The 12,615-nt window shown below is 37.7% G+C and overlaps 1 protein-coding gene across 1 annotated transcript in view; it reads right to left on the reverse strand.

Annotated features, from left to right (window-relative positions):
• Nucleotides 1–726: 726 nt before the first annotated feature.
• LOC122332259 (myosin-IIIb-like) overlaps nt 727–12,615 on the reverse strand; it is a 34,660-nt gene continuing 22,771 nt past the window's right edge. Inside the window, exons 8-9 of the mRNA XM_043229554.1 lie at nt 11,642–11,829; nt 727–1,335 (exon numbers count right to left, since the gene is read on the reverse strand). Of these exons, the coding sequence (XP_043085489.1) occupies nt 11,682–11,829 (148 nt within the window). The 3' untranslated portion in view covers nt 727–1,335; nt 11,642–11,681. The remainder of the gene's footprint in view (nt 1,336–11,641; nt 11,830–12,615) is intronic.

The raw sequence follows: 12,615 nt of genomic DNA on the forward strand, positions 1-12,615 counted from the left end.
TTTTTTGATAGATTAGGATACAAAACAGCTGGCGAGATTGGAATGAGAACAACACTGTACAAGTGAAACTTCACCCAAACCACGCCATTCAAAACCAAGCAGTGTGATACTTTCCAGATGTGTGTGTATATATATATATATATATATATATATATATATATATATATATATGTATATATTAATTTAGTTGGAGTTAATCTATTAGCAGAGGGAGCTTTAGATTTCAGATCTGTAACACACTGTTACTGGAACAGCAAGCACTGCTCATTTCCACGCTCTGTGAAGAGAGCACATTATTGATCACTTTCTGTCAGGAGGATGTACACACTTCGTTCTGTGGTCTGTCACTCATTAACAGCAAACACAAAAAGAAAACGAAGCACAGCGAGTCAGCCATCACTCATCTAATCATGTTGTTTGGCAACATATTTAAATATTAACAGTTCAACAGGCTGCCATGGAGAGTCCTTATATAATTAACCACAGTATGCATTTTTTCATTTTATTTGACAAGAAAACTGATGAATAGTCCATTTGTCTTTCGTAATAAATACATAAATCCAAATACTGAGAAAAAGAATGCATATATATATAATATATATATATAGCCCTATATATATATATATATATATATATATATATATATATATATATATATATCATTTTTGTAGCAAAAGGCTGGAGAAGGCAATCTGTAAAAGAAAAAAAAAGGGGTGATTAGTTAAATATAAATGCACAGATTTAACTGTGTAATTTTTGATTGGTTGTGATGTAAATCATGTTGCTTAAAAGCCTGTTTTATCGTATCTAAAACATTTTAAAATGACTTTTCTAAAACTAATGCATGGATAATCGAATAAAACACCTAAGCAATTTCGGTACAACAAGCGTTGATTTCGAAATATTACTAACAATTTAAAGTAATTCCTACATTATATCAAAGATTTAAGACTAAAAAGGAACCATGAGGTGAAGGGGGGAGGTTCTACAGACGCATTAAACGGCCTTTTACTTGCTGAAAAAGTTTGAACAATCCTTTAGATGACCGAAGGCACGGAAAACAGGTTTTCAGCAAAGTTTTGATCATGTCAATAATTTAAAAGCCAAAAAACCGTAGGCTTTAAGGGGTTATTGAAAAGCCCAATCAAATCACATGCATATATTACAACATACCAATCAAATCTACAAGAGTTTGGTCTCGATGCACTCTAATGGATGTCTTCTGACAGCATGGCAGCATTGTCTCTGAGTTTTTGATGAAAGCGTCAACAGTGAGTTTGTAGATTTTTTTTAAGGCTTCTTTCGGACAGGTCAGAGCCGAACTTTTCATGTTCTCTGGACAGACAGCAGAAAAAAATAAAGCAAAAAGTCTGAAAAAAAGCAAAAAAAGAAAAAAGGGGTTCCACATCTGTCTCGCACACAAGAGCAGGAGAGATGGAAAGGCAGAGAAATGCTCGGGGCTACCGGCTACGAGAGCCTCAGTAATGGTGTCTCGTATGAGAAAACATCTGTGAATTTCCTCAGTGATCTACAACAAAGTCCAACTCAGAGTAGTCACTCAGCGGCCCTTTGAAGTCTCTCCCTGACAGAAAGCTGCCATTGTGTTCTGCCCTCGACGCCGTGTAGCCTGACTCTGCTCTTGCTAATTTCCAACATTTTCCCCTGAAATCTGATCCGGTTGCCTGTTTTCGGGCTGCGGCGCTGTGCTGACGGGCCTCGGGTCAGGAGATGAGGGAAAGGTCGCCCCTTAAACACCCTCTCGCCGCTGTGTGTGGCACCGATCTGTTCCCGCCGGCCCGGGGCAACTGTTGGGGTCACGTCTGGCTTCCTCTACCCTGATCGGAGGTTCGGAGGTTTAGTGATCGGAGTTTATGGATTTGTACTAATTTTAGATTCGGCTGGAAGGGGTTCGGAGCCCAGATGTTTATCTTTGGGAGGCTTTTTTCGGCTTCTGAAGTTTCAGAGCACAGAAAGTGAGATTTAACTGATTTCATCAACAAACTGTTTTGTGCGCAAATCAATATCAAACGACGGCGGCCCAACAGGAGTTTGAGATCCCGTTCAAACCATTGAAAGATGGAAAGTAGAGCTGGAAGAAATATACTTCAATGCTTAAGTGCTTTATCTCAGATGTTTCTCCTGAGTGCTCCTGTATGCACATCTGCGCGATACTCAATGAATCAACCTTAAACAGCAGCTCAGATTATTAGGATTTGGATGAATTCGATGAATTGACATTCAAAAGAAACTTGCAAACAATGCATCTCGGAAAGTCTGATTACAATTATATATATAATATATAGATATTTTCCGAAACTTAGACCTGAGAGAGAAAATCTGTGAATCAGGAGCAACAGACTTTATTTCATTTGAATCACGGCCAAAAGTGAGATATGAAATATTTAGTTTGGCGTTTTAGCGATTATATTAAATCCCATCAGTCATGCGACTCGGGGGTTAATAATTAATATGAACCTAAAACCGCGAAAAGGTTTAATTACTTGAAATAAACGTTAACTGAAATGAAATGTAACGAAAAGCTTAAACTCATTGCCAGTTGAGTTGATGTACTAAATGAACACACACACACACACACACACACACACACACACACACACACACACACACACACACACACAAATAATGCATATAGACCAAAAAAAAACCCCTCAGCAAATGACTAAAGTAACTACAACTGAAAATATTCATAAAACTAGCATCAGTGACACTATAATAAATATCAGAACTCTATTCTGTAGTGCTTACTGTCGAGTAGCTGCTGTTTGGAGCTGATTCAGGTAACTTTTACGTGCGTATGGTTACGGCGGGCTGTAAGAAAGCGTCCGATCTGAGACCGTAAGGGACAGATTTGTTGTTTCGCCTCCTGAATGTAAACAGGTCCTGGCCACTTCTCTCAGCGCTCGCCCTGCTTGCGTTTACTCAGTGGCAGCTGCGAGCACCATCTGGGAGGGCTTGAGCAAGGCCAAACAAAACAGGTTACACCTTCGGCCATGCCAAGTCCTGTAGCCTATTCCTGGTCTGCACAAACAACAGGGGCTAATCGCAATTTCATGCTCTGATTTTCCCCAGACCTCTATCCAAGCCCCGCAGGAAAAGAAACTTTAGCTCATTTTCAGGAGATATGGGCTACATGCGCTTCCATATGGCCGTGCTCAAGCAGGAGAGTCCTCGTACCTCATGATTACAGGACCCAGCATTTGAAACATTTTACGCAGTCTATTTCGTTTTTGAGTTTTCTAGCAGATTTTCAGATATCGAAGGACATACGCGTCATTCCGTCTCGTTAATTGCTCTTATAAAGAATCTGAAGGACCCTTCTGTTTCACAAAAGGTTCTAAGGTTCTCTAGATTATAAAAAGGTAAGAAAGTATCTTTGGCTGAATGCCTCTTTGTGGAACCAAACGTTGTTCTTCTGTGGCATCGCTGTGAAGAACCCTTTAAGCACGTAACCCTTTAAGAACGTAAACAATACCATTTTAACTCATTGTATACAATTTTACAAATTAAAAGCCATACAATATATTCACATTGACGTTTTGTTTTCTTCGCAGATAATGTTTTATATAATGTCATGCTTTTCATTAACGTCGCTGTCTACTTAGTGAACAAGTGACTTATTGCTGGCCTGATTGCCAAATTGTGTAAAACTATGAAAAAAATACAAGCAAATTTTACCTATCCCTTAAAGATCAAAGACACGGTAAATATTGCTAAATAGTTACAAAAAAAATCTCTCTCTTGAGAGTTTTTTTTAACCCAAAATCAGTATATTAGAATGATTTGAAGGATAATGTGAAACTGAAAAGTAATGATGCTAAAAATTCAGCTTTGATCACAAGAAAAATTATATATATATATATATATATATATATATATATATATATATATATATATATATATATATATATATATATATATATATAAATATGAAGCTATTTATCTTATATTGCAATAATATACAGTATTCACACCAATCAAACCTTGGTGAACATTACATTTTTTTTTCAAAAACAATAAAAACGTACTAATTGGTAGCACAACAAATCATGCAATTTTGTAAGTGTAGTTTCAACAATACCATTAAAAAAAAAAAAATCAATTTCAGTAGCAAAAATCCGGGCACAATAATGCAATGCACTAAAAGTCTTTTTTTAAATGTAGCGAAAATGAATTATGAAGCAGCGGTGAAAAGTTTCCAAAAAGTAAAAAAAAAAAAAAAAAAAAAAAAAGTGCCAGTAGCTGAGGTAACACACTTAAGTTGATGCAACGTAAAGATTAGTGTGCTAAAGACTAGTTTAGACCCGGTTGGCTAATAGCTCAGTCACTCCTGAGACAGACGCCGAACATTTGACAGATTTGGCCACAGAACCACATTCAAGTCCAAATGCAGCGGGGCAAAATCTCCCACTTTTATCCCGGCGGTATTCACTCAGCGCTCATGCAAATGTGGGTAATTCAGCGGGGCATAGAAAGCCCTCAACAAATTGCAGGTGTTAGGAAGCCGAAACAAAGGCCACTACAAGCCCTAATGGCATCCAGCATCATTAGCAAGTCTTTGATGTGCATGCTCCACTCACTCTTTTATCTCCTTCTCCCCCTCTCAGCCCATCTTACGCTACCCCGCTCTCTCCTTCTGTCTTTCTCCTCTAACCCGCTCTCTTTCCGCGGTTCTTCATTAAATCAGTCTTTAGGGAGGGCGCCCACTCCTGTACCCGACATCTGTTTGGCTCTTACGCCTGTCTGTCTGTCACACATCAGTCAGCGTAAAAAAGCAGCGCGCCGCTAATCTGCAAATATCCTAAAGTACCTGTTTATTCTGAGAGGCGGCGAGCAAAGACGGCAAAATAAAGTGTTTACTTTCATTCGCAGCTTTATTATCCCGCCGCGATTACGCGATGCGGCTCGCGGGAAGCGTGTACTAGCGAACGAACACATATATGCGCGGGAGTGTGTGTGTGTGTTCTCGTGTATCAATGGCAGGTTACCTGCTTTACATCCCAGCAGGTTTGAAAGAGAGGCTTTGGAAACACTGCTATTCAAAACTCCTTCCTTTGAACTCTAGAGGATATAGAGACAGGACAATGCCAGTCTATTTGTGTTCCCCCTTTGAAGTCCACCCTGTCTATTAGTATGAGAGAGTGCGCCGTCTGACAATAAATACTGCTCTATCTAAAGATTACGGCTGCAAAATATCTGAAAGGTGCCACATTGCTCCGCATACTTGGGAAAGAAAACACGCGCTCTAGAACAAACAGGCGAAAACTCTTCGCCGACCACATTAAAAGAGAACGTCGGGCGCTCCAGATGCGCAAGGGCGCTTTAATGAGCACAAAGAATAGGCCGTGCAGGTTTTTTACGGAGAGTTATTGAGATATTAAAGAGCACAGGTGCAGGGCTAGCGACGTTTACTGGAGCAGACGCAAGTTTAGGGATCATCGGTAGCTTTGGCCTGTCATTGCGTTTGACAGCTCTGTCGAGTTCTCACCCTGCTTCTGATTGTTAAACGTCACATCGGGTTTCTTCGCTCCGATATCGTCTCGTTTTAACCGAGGACGCCATGCCGAAGAACAGTCTCCAACGGGAAGGCGAACTTCAGAGGCGAGCACAAAAACTAGAGAGCTTGTTCAAAATTGATTTCCATGGCAAAACAGGGCCAAAATAATCTAGGGAACAAGATCTCTCTTAATGGATTCGATGTTCTTTAAAGAGGCACTCGCGGGTGTTGGAGTGACCTATTTCAGCCGGCGCTTTTCAGAGGAACTAAATATTCTCCGACGGGGAATAATGCTCGCAGAATATTCTCATTACCGCCTCATCCAAGCGCGAGAAAACCGGACACGGCCAGCTATGATTAGGACTAGAGCTCGTCAGCACGCGCACACACACACACACACACACACACACACACACGCGCGTGTTATTAACACATCTTTGTGACGATCGTTTATCTACACTGCCTCTGTCTGCAGGCACAGGAATTACTGTCATTTGTAATTACGCTTTAATTCGTTTTGTTAATCGTAATTTTAAGTAGTGCTGTCAAACGACTAAACGCGATGAATCGCATCCGAAATAAAAGTTTTAGTATTTTGATGGTCGCTTTTGAACATTCTGACAATAAGTAGCGCTGCACCTACACGTCAAATAACAGCCATTAGAGTATTAATAGACTGTCTGATTAATATTTGCTGTGGTGGTCTCCCAACAGACAGTCTACTGAAAAGAAGTAACTTTGCAAGTAGAGTTCAACTTATTCCAACTCTAACCCTACCAGTCTACTCTACTAACACCAATGAGGGTTAGCAGATATGTAGGTTAAAGGTTACTTACGTTCAGTGGAATGTGTTAAAGGGACATTTTTAGGTGCCCAGGGTCCCTAGGCAGTGTTCACTGCACCCTACTCCCTAAACACAGTTGAAGTGGACTTAGCTGACAATAACGGCTCATTCGGAATGCCCTTCAACATCATCAAAGAAAACTAATTTATAAAACTGTAATTTATTTTACTTTCAAATTTAAACACATATAAATACATATAAAATTATGTGTATAATAAATACTGTTAAAATGTATATGTTTAGACTGCAGATAGTGGTTTTATCCCGTTCGCTTTTTTTATGTTAAACTAAAATAAAAAAATGACAGAGCTGTTTTTAATTTGTTTCACCTGTTTATACGTTGCAATATGCAAATGTAATTCATTGGCATTCATACTACTCTAGTTTGTATAGTAATAACATTTATTGCAACCTCTTCGTTGCCGATCCTTTGGGTGATTGGCTTTCTCCACTTCCTGTGAAGTCATGTATCGATGTTCCCTTATTCCCTATGCTGTTCACAGTGCCCTTCAAACTGAATACATTCGTTCCCTTCGGAATGGAATCTCACTTAAGATGTCTGAATACCCCGTGAAGTCCACTTCGCAGTCCACTTACGTTTATATGGAATGCACCTTTTGTTTGCATTATATATGTGTGCGTCCTATGTGTGTGTTTATATATATATATATATATATATATATATATATATATATATATATATATATATATATATATATATAATACATACATATAAAATACATACACATACGGCACTTTCAAAACATTAAACTTATTTACATGTCTATATTTATATTCGTTATAATTTATATTATAAATAAATTCATTTAATATATTAAAATAACCTATTTCTCTGAAATATATACATGTTTTTGTATTTGTTTATACATAAAAACAAATTTTTTTGGGGATGTGATTCATCTTGATTAATTGATGAACAGCACTAGTTTCAGTTGAACAAAAAAATAGGCTAATGTTTGCTTGTTATGAATAGTATTGGGCAGTAATTAGCTACATAAATTAATACTTTGTGTAGAAACTAGCAGTTTAAGTACTACTACTACTACTAATAATAATAGTTATCAGTTGCCATCCATACAACTTACATCAAAATTACTTAGTTGCTTTTGATGCCAACAATAATTTCAAGATCTATTTGCAATATTTTCATGACTCCTGAACGCATGAATTCTGCAGAGCAGCGAGCAACCTTGAAATATGGAAAACATACGTTCAGCGGATGGAAATATTGCAATTAGCCTCATTTTGTGAGTAGAAAAGATACCCAGTACGCTGATGTGTAAGTTCTGGCATTACTTGCCAGAAAAAACATATCATGAAATATAATCATGCATGCGTTCCCAGAGAAATTAGCTAATTGGCTTCTAGCTACACGTGACAGTTAATGAGGTTAATAAAACACTTAAAAGCCACTATAATCACAGTGTTTGTAAGACATTCTGACTGCAATCCAACGAGTATTTCGGTCAAATGGTGAGGTAGAAATATCTTGCTAGTTTCAGAAGATTTTTGCGGGCGAAATCTGCGGTTACAACTTCTGTGGGGCATGAAGGAAAAGTAATGTAACTAGTAGTGCAGTTACTGATGGACTGAGGTGGATACGGGTAAGGTTAGGGACTGGTTTTATGTGGGTAGGTTTAAGGGTGGCTAAAGTGTAAAGGATGGGTTAACAGTGAAAGCAAATTCAGAAATGAATTAGAGATGTAATTACAGGTTAAGGCCACCTAATATAAAGTGAGACAAAAGTTTGTAATCATTAACGTGGTACCCAGAGAGAAATAAGTAAAGTAATAATAATGTTTTTGAAAGGAGTAATGAGTAATATGTGACAAGCCCAACATGCCAATAAGCCACATGGAAGTTACATCAGCATTGGCCTTTTTATAAGCAAAGAGCTTGTTTATTCAATGCAAAATATTTTTCTTGGAACTTGGAATACATTTTAAGAAGTTTCAAACATCTGAAACGTCTTTATGATGCGCGTAAATGGAAAGAGGTGAGAACCTCAGGAACAGACTCTAAAGTGTTGACTATAATAATTAGTACGGGATGATTGTCAGCAAAGTCATGCATAAAACACCAGAGCAAATAAATCCACTTCTTTAGTGACACATATATACTGAGCAAATGCCAGATTGGCTTCTCACCAAAATGTCACACGTTTCAATCATTAAAAAGAACCTGGGTAGCGACGAGAAATGTGAATTTGGTAACACTTTACTTTAGGCACTCTTAACTAGTTGCTTATTAGCATGCATATTACTAGCCATTTCTTAGTAGTTATTAAGCACATTGATGCTTTATTCTACATCCCTAAACGTACCCAAAACCTGCCTCACTAACTAATAATAAAAAGTAGATTGTGAATTTATCGAGGGAAAAGTCGTTGTCGATAGAGAATAAGTGTTAGAGCGAATTCTCACTAATGAAAAATGCTGAAAGTCATCTCATGAGCCACATTTTGTACTGTAAATACCTCTATAATGTGTGTGCAATATTTTAATATTTAACCTTGCCAATGCCAATGCATGCTAATAAGACTTTTTTTTTGGACCTGAAAGGAACTGAAATAGAAAGACAGAAAGACACGGAGGATGTTTGAGAGAATAAAATCTGTCTACATCTTCACTAAAGATCAGATTTTCTCGCGGGCCCTGAGGGGTCAACAACGGCAGATGAACCAAATGATATGCAAATTTCCAAAAAACAGCGCCACAAATTGGCTTGTGTGCGATGCGCGGCCCTTCTCATCTCAGAAAGAGTTCTGTCCAGCGTTTCTCATCTACACCGACGTCACGGCAGGCCCGCAAACGGAGGTGTTGAATAAAAGATTCCGAGAAAAAGCATTACAAAAAAATGTTAAAAGAACAAAGTTGAACACAATTTGAAATGCGAGGCATTCATAACAGTCTTATCTTGCTCTCTTCGTGTCTTTTTGTCTCTGTTTCGGTGAGGGGGGGATCAAACGCGAAGAATCACTTTTCATGTGCTAATGTTATCTGCCTCCTTGAGGAGAATTCAAATTAATGATTGTATCATTATTGGTTTGATAAACTGTGTTTAATGAAAGAACTATATCAAGGATGTGAATCGAAAAATAAGAAAGACATTGTAGGGTATTCCTCAAACTTTCCATAACCATGAGAGGCTTTGAAATGCAGATATGGCCTGACGCTACGAGATAAGGTCAGCTCCGTCTCTGAGAGTGCAGGGCTGTCATAAACATCACTAAAGGCCAGTTACATATTGCCTTCGTAGGGCCCCAAGAAGCAGTTTTATACAATAATCACAGCGTCAACAGCTGCCGTTCTCTTCGCCACCTTCATTTTTCTTCCTATTTCTAGCTCTGCGTCTTTAATTCAGCTGGAGTTTTGGTGATTTTTAGCGGATGTATGAAATCAGTGCCTCATTACCGCTTGACTTCATTTATTCAGCTGTCTGTGGAAGGAAGCCCCTCTCCGCTATGCTGTAAAAAAGTGATTTTTGTAAATCTGCGGGGAAGTAGTGTGAATTCTGAGACATTATAAACACACAACGTCTTTCTTTGATACGATTCCTGAGTCTCCGAATTAATTCGCGTTCTGTAATGGAATAAAAATAATGCATTTGCGACTTTTTATCTCATTTTTTTCTTACCTGACTGTCGTTCTCGTAAATGTATCACGTTTATACCTCACAATTTTACACAGTTATTGGATGCGATTAATCATGATTAATCTTTTGACAGAACTAGTTCAAACACATTTCTGTCAACGCTTTCCTTTAAAAGTGTGTTAAACGCCACTTGGTTTGATAACGCAGAGACACTGATGTATTCTTAAGTGTGTCTTAAGCGTGCACGTATGTTTTTGGGCCGCTGTATATGTGTAGAAAGTCAACAGAAAGTCAGCGTTTCTGCAGAATAACTGCTCTTGTGTCCTGAATGACTACAACGACACCACGGGACGTCAACGTCTCCGAACTCAGTGAGCTCTGTCATTAAATTCCTCATTCATTCACGCCATGTGACATCTGCACTGTCTGCGAGGATATGTATTAGGGCGAAACGTGTCTGATCTGACAGTCTGCCACAGCAAACAAGACTACAATCACAGAAAGAGGCGGGAAAAAAAAGAGTGCTGAAATAAAGCAGCCCGTGAGTGATTTGTTCACGTTGTCTGGATTTTAACGCTGTACTAGTTACATGTTTCTCTGAAGAACAGAGAGACGCTGCCAGTGTCAGTCCTATGCAGAGGATACTTATGGTGAAAGTACAGATGGTTGAGTTTCTGATATCTAAATGGATGAGCCATGTAAGGAAGCCAATTTAATTAGGCAATAATTATTATTATGTTCATTGCAGACTGACCAATTAAGCATTATGAAAATGCACTCACACAGGTCTACCTTATTCTATAGTTTATGTTCATTCTATATTAGTACTCTACAGCACTTATATTATTTGGTACAAGAATGCATTTGTTTTTTATTAAGACATTTCATGAAAGACTGGTGAGGCAGGGCGTGTTTTAACCACACTAAACACCCGTTAAAGACACTATTAATTGTTTGATAAATGTTATTTCCTGCAGATATATCTTCTATTTAACTGGATGTTGGTGCTGGACAAAGTGAAGCTTGGGATTGTGTTCTATTTAAGGTCGTAATAATTAAAGAATAAAGTTTAGACATCTATTTGAGCAGCATAACCTTGTGAAAAAGAAGTGTGAAGAAATGTACTGAATAAAAATGATTTTTAAAAACTAGCAAATTATATTATGAGATAAAAAGGTGTACCTAAAGAAAGCACACTTCCACGACTATGTTTCTTAAACTTAAAGCAATTTTTGATAGTGCACTTTGTAATAACATTAAATAAAAAGCATTTAAAGTCCATTAAATATGTTTTAATAATCTTTTATTGTGCTTTAACGAAGTTGATTAAACTTTAAACTGTATGATGTTATTTGATATTACTAATGTTTATAGTAAATATTATTTCTATGGTAAGTACTAAAAGCGATGCGTTTGTGTCATCTTTTACTATGAACGACCATCTGTAATGGCTTTATTGTTATTGTTAACCTCTATGAACATCTATATTTTGAATATCGAAACAAACTATTGAATTTATCATTTCAGAGAACAAATGATGCCAGTACTTGAACTGTCCCTTTAAATACTATGCTGTAATATGTCTGTAAGTGGATGTGCCGGTCAGCCTGTAACAGCGCTGGCTGGTAGTGTGTGTTTAACTGCGTACAGACGCAGTGGTCTCTCACCGACTGTCAGCACGCCTCCGAGTGCTGGGCGGAGCTCAGCTCATCTGGATGAGATAATGGGAGGGACAGTGGGCGGAGCAGCCTTTGGGATGTGGGAGGAGCCAGATACAAGCTCCTCCTCAGGGACGGCCTCTATAGCAGACAGTAACTGATAATATTCATCCTCTCCATCCAGAAGCTTGATTTGCCTGAGAAATGAGAGAGAAATATAAGAGGGTTACTGATATAAATGAAGGCAAATAGGTTAAACTGTAGGTTTGCTGACCTAAAAATATGCTTCATGCAATATCCATGCATAAAATTATTATTAACATATGTATTTTTTTATATTTAATATTTTGCATTAAAACTTGTTTGACATTACATTAAAGCTTGCATCCAATAACGTTTATTGTAGATCATGTATTTCTTTCAAATCTTGTGAAACACACATCAGAGGTTGGTTTAAAAGTGTTGGTAAGAGCATTTTCGAAAATGCTAAGAAATCGTTTTGGAAATCTTAGTGTGAGGTTGATGCTCTAGGCACAGACAGCAGCAATAATAAAGGGTAACACTTTAGAATAGGTAACACTTTTTAACTATTAACAATGACTTTTCCATCAATAAATTGTTAATTTGCTGCTTATTATTAGTTGGTAAGGTTGTTGTTAAGTTTAGGTACTGGGTAAGATTAGGGATGTGGAATAAATTCTTGTAGAACAGGCATTAATATGTGCTTAATTAACATTAACAAAAGGCTAGTAATGCGCATGTTAATAAGTAACTGTAAAATAAAGTGTTCTCAAATAATGCAAAGGAATAAGCAGCATAATCTTACAGATATATAAGATACACAGCTCCATGTTAAAATGAAACAACTATAGAATGAATCTCTGCCTGCGTCAGCACAGATCTTGAAACGCACTTCTGAATAGTATTTTCATTTATGTTAACTATCACTAACATATTTTTATCGTTATTATTATTTTCAGGAA

The sequence above is a fragment of the Puntigrus tetrazona genome, unplaced genomic scaffold (assembly GCF_018831695.1).
Source record: "Puntigrus tetrazona isolate hp1 unplaced genomic scaffold, ASM1883169v1 S000000008, whole genome shotgun sequence".
NCBI classification, from domain to species: Eukaryota; Metazoa; Chordata; class Actinopteri; order Cypriniformes; family Cyprinidae; genus Puntigrus; species Puntigrus tetrazona.